At 31.9% G+C, this 12,823-nt stretch overlaps 1 protein-coding gene across 1 annotated transcript; it reads left to right on the top strand.

Moving 5' to 3' along the window:
• The first annotated feature begins 669 nt into the window (after positions 1-669).
• LOC132754233 (transmembrane protein 222-like) lies at positions 670-12,823 on the top strand. The gene is made up of 6 exons (XM_060744851.1): positions 670-853; positions 1,460-1,544; positions 2,390-2,421; positions 6,067-6,172; positions 8,711-8,841; positions 11,002-12,823. Exons 1-6 carry the CDS (start codon positions 717-719, stop codon positions 11,081-11,083), a joined length of 573 nt encoding a protein of 190 aa, XP_060600834.1. The 5' UTR covers positions 670-716; the 3' UTR covers positions 11,084-12,823.

Genomic DNA, 12,823 nt, shown 5'->3' with positions numbered 1-12,823 from the left:
TCTCAAATTTAAAATACAAAATTTAAAAATTAATTTAAAATAAAAATGAATATAACACAAAGACTGGTAAGCAATGTACAATATACATATTATAAATAAAAAGAAAGTAAGAAGTATGTCTTCATCCCTAAGCATACGTGAAATTGCTAATGATTCTACTGCACACTTATTTAAGCATGGTGTAGTGTGCTTCTGTCGTTTACCGACTTCCCCGTTCATAGCTAGGCTTTAATTACACTTGTACAGTACAGTACAGCACGGATTTATATTAATATAAATCCGTGAGTACAGTAAGCATTTAAAGCTAGAAACTACCATTCGGGTATGAGTTATTTAACAATTCCTTTTAGGGACTGGTTCTATTAAGAACACTGCACATGACATTTTATAAACTTTCTACTTAAGATATCTTACACGTTTAATTTTTTTGTTTGTTCTTTTTTACTATTTCGTAACTTTCTGGTGTTAATTCTCTTAATGTGGTGAACCATTCTTTGAGGAGTCTTTATTATGTGTTGCTCTATTTATCAGTTATTTGTGCCTTGATCGTCTGCAAATCGCAATATTACTTCCTAAGATTTTATCTAAAGTAAAGATATATATTTTTATAAATGACATTTCAGAAAAAAGGAAAGAATATAAAGCAATAAAAAGATTAACATTTAACAAGAGATCAGTTTACCAGCTTATCCCTATGTTATGGTTTTTCTCAAGAAATGGAAGTCAACCCAGAAATTGGATCTGAAAAGAGACCAATCAAAATGCCCCTGCCTTTATATGATGCACAGGGAATTGACCACAAAAGACAGAGATATCCTAATTGTATTGTGTGGACCCCAATTCCCTGCTTGACGTATTATTTTTTGTTACTAAATAACCAGTTGAATTTATCACCTCACCTTTTTTGTTTTATTTCTGTTACACAGTGTTACAGGCATGACAGGTGCACATTTTTCTCACCCTGTAACATTTCAAATAGTTTATATATTATCAGAAAATTACATCTTTGTGTACTTACATGTAATCTATCAAACTAAACCAGAGAAGATAGATGTTTTAGATGTGTAGCAAGTGGATGACTAGACTTGAAACCTTGACTTGATCATTTGATGCTAATTGTTCAATTTTAAGACTTGATTTGAGACTACTGCAAAATCACTATTATTCGTGGGATACTTATTTTCATGGTTTTCGTGCATAGGCCAATCCATTAATTTAACGACCAGCAAAATTTCCATTTGTCTGCTGTAAAATTAATTTGTATGACATTATTTACATTTTACCTTTTGAAAAAGTAAACAGTCCGCAAATTTAAGAACCCATGAAAATGTTCTTCGTGACAACACTACGAAATTTCGTGCTACAAAATGAAGTGAATTCACAGTATTCAATAATAAACAAGTTTTAAAACCTAATTACTTTATACTTTAAATTCATTTTTGAAATGATTTCTTTGCAGATGGCTATTGCCAATGATTGGACACATGGGGATAGCAACTACAGCTGGGGTAATTCGGGACTTTGCAGGACCATATTACGTGTCGGTTAGTAATGAGTTTATTATTTTGGAATTTCTTGCATAATTGTGCTAGTGTTATGATAAGGCAACTTATTATACTGCTCTAGGAGATATTGTGCTATTTTCGTGTCTTGGCAATATCTCGCCTCTAAAATCGAGATTCTGCCCTAGAACGAAAATATCTCAGAATTAAGCTAAATGGCATGTCAATATATTTTGACTAGTGTTATGATATAAAAACTATAAAGAATTTATTTGAACAAGTTAATGTATTATGTTAAATTTAGAGCTGTCATCTGTAGAAATAGAGCTGTCGTTAATAGAAAAGATTTTGATGTAACTTTGATACGTTTTTTGCCGATCGATAACCAATATAGATTTGAAAAGTAAAGATAACTTTACCATGATGAAAACTTGCCAAAAAAACGAAAAACAGGTGCCCTATCAAAAGCACATGGTAAATATATATATTTATAAATTTCATCATAGATCATTGTTGATTCTAGGGGGCGTCCGTGGACAAGTGGTTAAGGTCGTTGACTTCAAACTGCTTGCCCCTCACCACTGTGAGTTTAAATCTAGACAGGGACTTTGGAGTCTTGCATGTGAAGAAGCTATCCAGCTAGCTGAGTTCTACTCAGGTGCCTGTTGGTGCCTGAAATAATGCACGGAAGGGCACTTGAGGTCTTCCTCCACCTGAGTAAAGTTGGAATAATGCCATATGACCTTAGTATACTGTGTCGGTGTGACGTAAAACTTAATCAAACAAACAAAATTGTTGATTCTCATCCTAGTTTAGTTCAGCAATGCTGTTTTTATTTGAAGCTGACATTTTATATTCTAATTAAAATTTGTTGGTTTATTTCAAAGGAGGATGAAATGGCTTTTGGGAGACCAACAAAGTAAGTTATCAGTAATCATCCTTGTTTTATTTAATTTTTTAAGGGGTGTCATGTTTTTAAAAAATGCCAATCGTTTAAACGGCAACCTAATAACTGTGTTAAATGTTTAACTGACCATAATAATAAAATCCTCAGATTTTCAACATAAACTGTGTTTATTTATGACTGACAAGATACATTTTGTTTGTATCTTGTTTTTCTAAAAATGATTACAAATACGATACATATGGAGTTACTATTTACCGGTAGGGTCAAACCATACTCAATCAGATTGGAAAAAATGCATGGTAAAGTTGAGTACAACTAAAATACAAACAAATAGTCACATTATATTATATTGTATTGTATTGTATTGAATTGTTATAAAAATACTAAGGTAATAAATAAAATCAATTTAACACTTTTTCGCCTCTTTGTCAAATACTAACCTTGGTTACCGGTTATTGAACTTTATATTTTAGCTTGATGGAGAGTTATATAACTCATCCAGGCATTTAGGTCTCGTTAGTTTCACACTTGTAGTTAAGTTTTTTTGGTTCAACCCAAACATTGTCATTGAACACATACAGATATTTTATTTGCTTTAAAACTTATTACACTTATTAGTAACCACCCTTCCACTTTAAGGCAAACAGGTGTCCGTGACCAAGTGGTTAAGGGTGTTGACTTCAAACCACTAGCCCCTTACCTTGTTGAAATGTCGAGATCCCTTCTGGTAAAAAATCCAGGATCCACACCTATCACAATTGTACAGTATTGTCATATTTATACGGTACAATATTTTATATACTTTATTATATGGTGAACATTAAGATATATATTATGGAGGGCGATCGTTGCCAAAATCCCAGACATGTAATGTGTTCCTTTTGAAAACTACTTTTGAAAATGCGAACATGTATGTCTAGCATTTTTTATTGCATTCGTGCACAGCAAATGATATGCCTCTTAATCCAATCTTTTAATTGAAGGCACCCGCTTTTAAATAACACGTTTACATGTAAATCTTAACATCTGACCTAACATGGAGAACAACAACACATTTACAAGTTCGTATCTACCCATTGCATATAATACATAAGCATGTTTACACACTTGTAGATATATATATGTACCTGAAAAACACAAATGAATGTAAAACTCGAATGCAGAAAATAATTTAATAAAACGTGTTCCAGTCGTAGAACTACACAGTACGTTTACACAGTTACATGTTTAAAAATGACAAAAGTAGATTCACAAAGTTTAGACGATTCTAAGTCATGCATGACGCCCCGCCTCTCTCTGAGTATTTGCGATCTTCTATCACGGAAATGTACGGACAGGTATAATACCCGTCGCCTCACTCCTATTTTCTCAATAAAGTGAAGGAAAAACACGGCGTCCTTCTAACTTTTTTATTTTACTAAAAAGTCAATATTATTGGTAATCAAATGAAAGATTACTCCATAAGCTTTCTATGAGTGCCTCGGAAATAAAAATGAATTAAATAGATGTATGGAATTTTTAGGTTTTTTTTACTCTGAAAATAACACTCTCGAATTGGTAAAGAAAAACACGGCGTTCCCTCCAAACTTTTTTTTAAGTTCGTAATATATTTTGATAATTTTGGATCGAAATAAAAGTGTGCTTCATACGATTTATGATATATAATTATATAATGCCTAAAAATAAAAATGAATTAAATCAAACTGAATTAACTTTCGTTAAAAAGTTTATCATGTTACTTTTGTAAAATAGAGAAAATAAGAATCCCTAAAGAGAACGCTCAAAACGACAAAATTGAGAATGTTGCAGGCCCGGTTTGATTGAGCCTGCTCATGGACGGTAATGGAAAGAGCAAGTTATCGTTCCACGCCTCTAGCACCGGCTAAGCAAAATTCAACATGAAACTGGTACAATTTTGAAAACATCCGCAGATGTGTTAATATGGCGATTATCATGGAACCTTCAATGTGACACGTAAGTGCCATACCATGAAAAAACGGCATATGATCCCCAAGATAAAAAAAACACACACTCTGAAATTCCAGTAAGAAAAAAACATGGCGCCCCTTACTTACTTTTTTTTATTTCTTGGTCAGTTTTGATAATAAACAAGATCATCAAGGAAAGGCGGTGGAAAAGTACATAAGAATTGCAGATTCGGTTTGATTGAGTCTGCACATGAGGGATAATGAAACAAGTGACGATTATCATGGAACCTTCAATGTGACACGTAAGTGACAAGCCCCTAGCACTGGCTTGAACGGTACTCAATTCTAAACACTTAAATAGCGCTGGCATCAATGATCCCGAATGACCAGAAAAACACTGAAGTGAAGTACGGGGCAACTATTTACAACTGCCACACGGCACTTGGCACCTGCTGTTGTGAAGTATTAAAATCTGGAAACAAAATGATCCCTCGGAAGCATTAATCACTACAAAATTACATAAGAATTGCAGACTCTGTTTGATTGAGTCTGTACATGAGGGATAATGAACAAGTGCAAAAAGATTTTATTCATACTGAAAATACCGTATTAAAGATTGTAAATATGTGCTACGGATAAGTATTTTCTTGATTTCGGAAGGAAATCTCGGTGGCCGCTTTAAAATCCTATTTTTGCAAATACTTGCATAGTTTTTTGTTGAAAGTGAAATTTGTGCCAATACATTTTTCAATGATACCAATAAGAGTATTGGATGTTTTTACATTATCAATAAAATTACTCCCTTGAAGTTGGTCATTGTTTCCCCTAAAAATTTCCAAATCGCCGATGTTTCTCAGGAATATATGATAAACAAGATCAACAAGGAAAGGCGGCGCTTAATGAACGCAACCCTACATGACCCAGCAACAAGAACAAGTGGCAAGAAGCCCAGGCGGTCCCCAAACAACACACATGGCCAGGGCACTAGGCATAGCACGGACAGGCTAATCACTAAAATGATAAATAATTTGTAACTGATAAGAACACGATGTTAAATAATAAGGTAATGCACAAGTTATCTTCATCATAAATGGTAAAATCAGCAATTTTCAAGTGATGTTGCTTGTGACAAAACTTTTATAACAAATGCAACATATATATGTTATGAAAAATGCCGTATGTTGTCCTTCAGTTTTATTTAAAAATATGGGAGAGGCGCCGTTTTATACCTGTCCGCAATAGAAGGTCGTAAATACTCCGAGAGGGGCGGGGCGTTATGCTTGACTTAAAATCGTTTAACTTTGTGAATCTACTTTTGTCATTTTAAACATGTTACTGTGTTAACGTACTCTTGTAGTTCTACAATTGGTAACACGTTTTCTTAAACTCTATTTTCCGTATTCGAGTTTTACATTTCATTTGTATATTACAGATCTATAAGTGTGCAAACATGCGTATGTATTGCATGCAATGGAAGATACGAACTTGTAAATTTGCTGTCGTTTTAGATGTTAGGTCAGTTGTTACGATATATATGTAAACTTGTTATATAAAGGCGGTAACCTTCAATTAAAAGATTGAATTAAGAGGCATACAATAAAAATGGTAGACATACAAGTTCGCATTTTCAAAAGTCATTTTAAAAAGGAACACTTTACATGTCTGGAATTTTGGCAACGAACGCCCTCCATAATATATATTTCTGTAATTGCCACTTTTTGTGTTGCAGGTACTGGCAGTTGGACATAGATAAAGTTGGTAAGAAAGGACAGAGTCAGAAAGACACGTGGGACCTGGCCGTATATGATGCTTCAGAGGAATATAAAACAAGAATGGTAACTATAGATTAGTTCCCAATTTATAACAATATTTACCTCCCTTGCCAAAAGTGGCAGCCATTTTGGGGCGTCGATATTCTATATTTAATATAATTGACTGAGTGTGAAAAATAAATAATAACATCTGATTTCAGTGAACTGTCAAATTCTTTTACACATCTGAAGGAAAATATTATTACAGAACCAATATGTTAAAAGAGTTTTATAAGTTTTTATGAGGATGATATAATTATGAGAGATTTTTAGCTCGACTATTCGAAGAATATGAGAGCTATTGTAGTCGCCCCTGCGTCAGCGTCCGCGTCGGCGTTGGTTACAGTTTTTTGTAAAGTCAAATATCTCAATTATTACTTGAGATATTGAATTGAAACTTACAATACTTATTTATAGTAACAAGCTACATCAGATTGACAAGTTGGATAACTCTGCCTACAATATTGACAGAATTATGCCCCTTTTTAACTTAGAAATTTTGGTTAAAGTTTTTTGTAAAGTCAAATATCTCAATTATTACTTGAGATATTCAATTGAAACTTACAATACTTATTTATAGTAACAAGCTACATCAGATTGACAAGTTGGATAACTCTGCCCACAATATTGACAGAATTATGCCCCTTTTTAACTTAGAAATTTTGGTTAAAGTTTTTTGTAATGTCAAATATTTCAATTATTGCTTGAGATATTCAATTGAAACTTACAATACTTATTTATAGTAACAAGCTACATCAGATTGACAAGTTGGATAACTCTGCCTACAATATTGACAGAATTATGCCCCTTTTTAACTTAGAAATTTTGGTTAAAGTTTTTTGTAATGTCAAATATTTCAATTATTGCTTGAGATATTCAATTGAAATTTAAAATACTTTTTTATAGTAACAATGTACATCAGTTTGCAAAATTGCATAACTCTGTCTGCAATATTTGCAGAATTATTTGCCCCTTTGAAACTTAGAAATTTTGGTTAAAGGTTAAAGGTCTTCAAATATAATTACTTGAAACTTTACACATGCACAGCACTTAGGGTCATAATTGGAGGGTCATAATTGTATGTCACTGACCAAGTTCCATAACTCTATCTTGCATTAAGGCTGATTCATATCATATCCCCTTTTCTACTTAGTCTCTTGGTTAATGTTTACATGCAAGTTTTAGATATCTCAATAACTATTAAAGATATTTATTTAAAACTTCACATATGCATTTAGGGTCATAATTGTAGGTCACTGACAAAAATCCATAATTCTATCTTGCATTTAGGCTGATTTTCTCCCCTTTTTCAACTTAGAAATTCATGGTAAAGTTTTGCTTGTAAGCTGTTATCTCAATAACTACTGAAGGGTTTGTGCCTTTTTTGGGACAATTTTATGCATTCATAATAATAAAGCAGTTATTTACTTGATAAAACATCTTAATAACAAGCCTTTGCACCTTTTCTGTCAAATTTATGTATTCATAGGTAATTAGTATTATTATACTCAATAAAACACCCTCGTGACATTACCTTCCAAATAGTCAAGCCAATACTGTATAATTAGACTCTCTCTAAGGCCTATAACATGAATTTATAAAAAAAAATTAGCCCTTTGTGAACTTAAAAAATTTAACATTATCAAGGCTCTTTTACTATCAAGCACTTAGAATAGTCGAGCGTGCTGTCCTACCGACAGCTCTTGTTATATGATATAATTATTTGAAAGGCAGTCAGGGGAGGTAATTACTGTATGAAAAGAATTTATTCCTTGAATGTTTTATTTTCTGCTCCATTTGATATATTGATGATATTTTATATCAAAAAAAATCCTGTATGATACAACCATTATGCCCCACACCCTTGAAATATAATATTAAATTTAAGATTTTATTTTAATATTTGTCCAATTTCCATGTATAAGATTAGATTTAATAAAAGAATTTGTGTAGTATTTATCTATTTTACCATTGTCCACAATGTGAAGGTATTACTTGAGTATTTACACATGTCTTTGGTCACTCTCAAAAACTATTAAACCCCTTGGTAAACTTTGAAAATGTCTGGTAAAATTTTTTTGTGCAAGATGCATCTTCCCAACCATTGAAGGTATTGGACATGTCTCAAGTTTTGTAAACTTCTTTTCCTTCATTTAAAGGCCCATTATGCCCAAGAAATACTTATAATTTTGTTTCTCAAAAGCTTTCTATTTTAGTGACCTGTTACAGTTCCCAGAACTTTATTCCTGAAAGATATTTTGCTTCTGTTGCTTTAGTTAATTAGTATACATGTAGTTACGGTGATTTGGTATTTTGTATTGAAGTCAAAATACTACTTTGTTTGCATTTTTGCTACTTTTATGACAAATAATTTCACATTCATTGCTACATTGGTCAGGTTATAAAACATTATTTAAACATTTTAAAACTCATTTGTGACCTTCTAAAGATGAAAAAAATGTATTCATTTCTGAGGCATAATGTGCCTTTCACTACAGAGATAAGGAAAACCTCGATCACTGTACATGTATGTGTGACAGCTCATATGATTTATTTTTTCAGCATAATCTATGTTGTGATAATTGTCACAGTCACTGTGCCATGGCATTGAATATCATGGAATATGGTGGTAGCAAGTCCTGGAATATGGTTAAACTTTGTTTCTATATGCTTATATTTGGAAAATATGTCAGGTTTGTGTATTTTTCAGTTTTCTTAAAATAATTAGATAAAAAAAGTCTATAAATTGATATTATTGATATACATTTGAGCCGCGTCATGACAAAACCAACAAAATGCGTTTGCGACCAGTCTGATCAGGACCCATGCTGTTCGCTATCAGTTTCTCTACTTGTAATAGGGTTTGTAAGCGAACAGCATGGATCCTGATCAGACTGTGCGGATGCGCAGGCTGGTCTGGATCCATGCTGGTCGCAAACCCATTACGCTGGTTTTGTCATGACGCAGCTCATTTATATAAATTGCAGGTTTTAATTAGAGGTGAAACATTAAGGTTTTCCCAAAACTGTCATATGTTATATGATGAATTTTGTTATTTACCCTTAATTGCTGAATATGTGAACTTGATTGCCGAGACAGTTAATTTAAAGTTCAAGTGATTTTCATGTCATTATACAAAAAACAAGCCACCAACAGTATAATTATACCTGTAGCCTGATCAGGCTGCTCTTACTTATTACCTCCCTTTATTTACATGAAATGTAAAATTCAGTAATATCTTTACAAATAATGCTTTTTGAAACTTACAATATTGACAAATCTTCATTTTAGCATCAGATCTATAATATAAAACCATGAAAAAAAAATTGTGTTACAGGGTCTTTAATATATTTTGAGTACAGCAGGTTATTTAGGGTTGAGTCTTGTACTGCAAAGATAATTTGCCACAAACCACCATAAATTTAACGCAATGTGACTGACCCTAAATTTCAGGCAAATTCATTAAATAGCCTCAATATTGTAGTGTTTATGTTAAAACATATGTAAATAAGTTTGTTTTTTTTCCAGTATGTTCTAGTACAACATATTACCATACTTTTTATGCCCCCGCCATGTAATGGCCGGGGCATATAGTGTTACCCTGTTCCGTCCTTCCGTCCTTCCGTCATTCTGTCATTCCGTCATCATCAGTTTCCGTTCATTATCTTAGTAACGGTTGCACACATTCAACTCAAATTTGACATATGGATATGTCATGAGAAAATACAGGTCAAGTTTAAATTTGGTCATGGTTCGATGATTTTTGGCTTTGAAAATAATATAGATACATCTTAGGAATAAGCAGTTTAAGTTTGAAATTGGTCATGGTTCAATGATTTTGGACAAACTTATCTTTCTTGAATGTTGGAAAAATTTTGAACTTTCAGTTTCAGCACTCATACTTTTGTGGAAATGTATGTAGCCATTATTTTGGCTACAAATATGAAATATGCTTTTTTCAAAAGGTTAAGACTGAATAATTTCAGTGCCTTGAACATTGTATGAAAATGGTTTGTGTTAACATTGAAAAGTTTTAAGGGCTTTGAACTTAAAATTAAAAAAATAATTTGTGCAAACAAATTTGGAACTAAATATTATAACATCTGAAATTTTGGCTGCATGCGGGGGCATCCATGGCATGATGACACATTTCTAGTTTTTAGTGTGAAACTTTTTCAACAAACGAAAAGTAGCAATCCTTTACTCATAAAGTATGAACTATGTATTTTCAGCGATTCATTATGTATGTACTATGTATTTTCAGCGTTTCATCATATATATACTATGTATTTTCAGCGTTTCATCATATATGTAATATGTATTTTCAGCATTTTATTATGTATGTGCTATGTATTTTCAGCATTTCATTATGTATGTATTATGTATTTTAAGTATTTCATTATGTATTTTTAGCGTTTCATAATGTATGTACTATGTATTTTCAGTATTTCATGATGTATGTAGTATGTATTTTCAGCGTTTCATCATATATATACTATGTATTTTCAGCGTTTCATCATATATGTACTATGTATTTTAAGTATTTCATTATGTATGTAGTATGTATTTTCAGCGTTTCAATATGTATGTACTATGTATTTTCAGTATTTCATGATGTATGTACTATGTATTTTCAGTATTTCATTATGTATGTAGTATGTATTTTCAGTGTACTATATATTTTCAGCATTTCATGATGTATGTACATTGTACTATGTATTTTCAGTATTTCATGATGTATGTACAATGTATTTTCAGTATTTCATGATGTATGTACTATGTATTTTAGCATTTCATTATATATGTACTATGTATTTTCAGCATTTCATTATGTATGTACTATGTATTTTCAGCGTTTGTGGCTTCATCAAGACATGGTTACCATTCCTGATAATGGCTGGAGGAATCATTGCTCTTGCTGTTACGTTATCGTGAATATTTCTGTTTGATTGTTAGTAACCATGGAAACAAACATCCAACAATATCATCATCATGTCATACTGGCACCATAGAACAAGGCATAGTGAACAAGGAGTTGTTTCCTTGGAAGTGAACTTCTGAATTATGAGTATTTCCAGTACTTTAACTTACCAGTTGTTTTCTTTGGAAAAAATTTCATACTTGCTCACATAACTCTGAAGAATTCAGCAAATTAGTACAATGTTGACATCTGTGTGTAACATAGTCTACAAAAACAGCTCACAAATATGCTTTAAGGGGGGAAAATGTCATTAAACCAATACACATTTTCTTTAAGTAACAAACATTTTCATCAAATTTGTTGCTAAAAGCTAAATGTCATAATTGTAAATTATTATTGTATAATTGATCAGTGATGTACATTAGATAGATTCAAACATGTGTTTAAAACCATTTCAGAATATTGACTATATAATTAAATATATGTAATATAGAAAGCTTACCTGTTAGGCCAGGAAATTTTTTTATTGTAACAAATATACTACAAATCTACCTGTGTATAGATACTACCTGTATGTAAAGACCAAACTGTCCATGAGCGTTTCTAAACCAGATTTTATAATTATAAAATCTTGAATGTAAAGATTATTTTTGTATATACTTTTGTTATATATATTACTTTTAATTTTCAGACCTTTTTATAATTTTTGATCATTGCCCACTTTGTAAGTATGAGTATTTGATTCTTGGCTACTTCATTAGGTGGCCTGTAAGCAGAAGGCCTATAGTTTTATGCTATCCTTTTTTTAAAGAAATTTAGTGATTTTTAATAAAGTTTATTCTTGAATGAAAACATTTTTCTTCCATCAATTAAGCCTATATGAAATGATCTGTTCATTATTGTGTTTTTTTGTTATGCCAATAATTATACAGGTCAGGTGTTTTGTTATGCTTCATGTTTCTATTTTTAGTTATATTTCTATTTTTAGTTATTGCTATTTTCATTCTTTATTATTAATTTATTTAAGTAAATTTGATAGTTTGATTACTTTATTCTTGTATTTTGATGCTTTGGGGTCTTATGACTTCTTGTCAGCCCTTACCATGCAAAATTATCTTAAAAGGACTTGTCCATCTGTGCAGTATTTCAGCCACAAAATGGCCGCCTGTGTAGAATCACCGAGTTTCAGTAATTTTAGCTAGCTAAAAAGAATTCAAAGTACTTGGTGGGATTCAAAGGTGAGGGGAAAACCGTTTAAAGTTAACAACATTAACCTCTTGGCTTGAATCATATTTTGCATGTAATAAGCATTGTTGATCTGTATGTAAAGAAAGGTAAAGCGATACAAAAATCTAGGATAAAATTAAAAACGGGGTGATAAAAAAATGAGGGGTCAAATGTCCAGGGTGGGGGGGGTGTCCGAGGGGCAAATGTCCAAGGGGGTTGCAGTTGTCCTGGGTGCAAATGTCCGTTTATCGCAGATGTACTACTTTATCTATGCTTAAAATCCAGAGAATTATAAATCATGAGTTATAGTTAAGCATTCATTCCTTAGATCTGTGATAAATTTGTGTTGTTCTGACAAACATTACATGCGTTATAAAAGAAATTATATTGATGTAAAATATATGTGTTGTTTAATTCTTGTGTCTGACTTACTCAAAATGTGTGTGTGTTTTTATTATCTTGCAGTGTATACATAAAAACATTGTTAATAAAATAGTGAAAATCTTTTAAATAAATAGTGAAAATAA

The sequence above is a fragment of the Ruditapes philippinarum genome, unplaced genomic scaffold (genome assembly GCF_026571515.1).
Source record: "Ruditapes philippinarum isolate M1 unplaced genomic scaffold, ASM2657151v2 ctg1253_1_1_1_1, whole genome shotgun sequence".
Taxonomy (NCBI): Eukaryota; Metazoa; Mollusca; class Bivalvia; order Venerida; family Veneridae; genus Ruditapes; species Ruditapes philippinarum.
Note: the sequence above shows the minus strand (reverse complement) of the source record. Positions and strands in the feature narration are given on the sequence as shown.

Excerpts from the sequence above, each read along its gene's own strand:
- LOC132754233 (XM_060744851.1), top strand. The coding sequence starts at position 717 with ATGGAAGTCAACCCAGAAATTGGATCTGAAAAGAGACCAATCAAAATG. Across the intron at positions 2,422-6,066 it reads GCTTTTGGGAGACCAACAAA|GTACTGGCAGTTGGACATAG; the intron begins GTAAGTTATCAG and ends TTTGTGTTGCAG. Across the intron at positions 6,173-8,710 it reads AGGAATATAAAACAAGAATG|CATAATCTATGTTGTGATAA; the intron begins GTAACTATAGAT and ends TTATTTTTTCAG.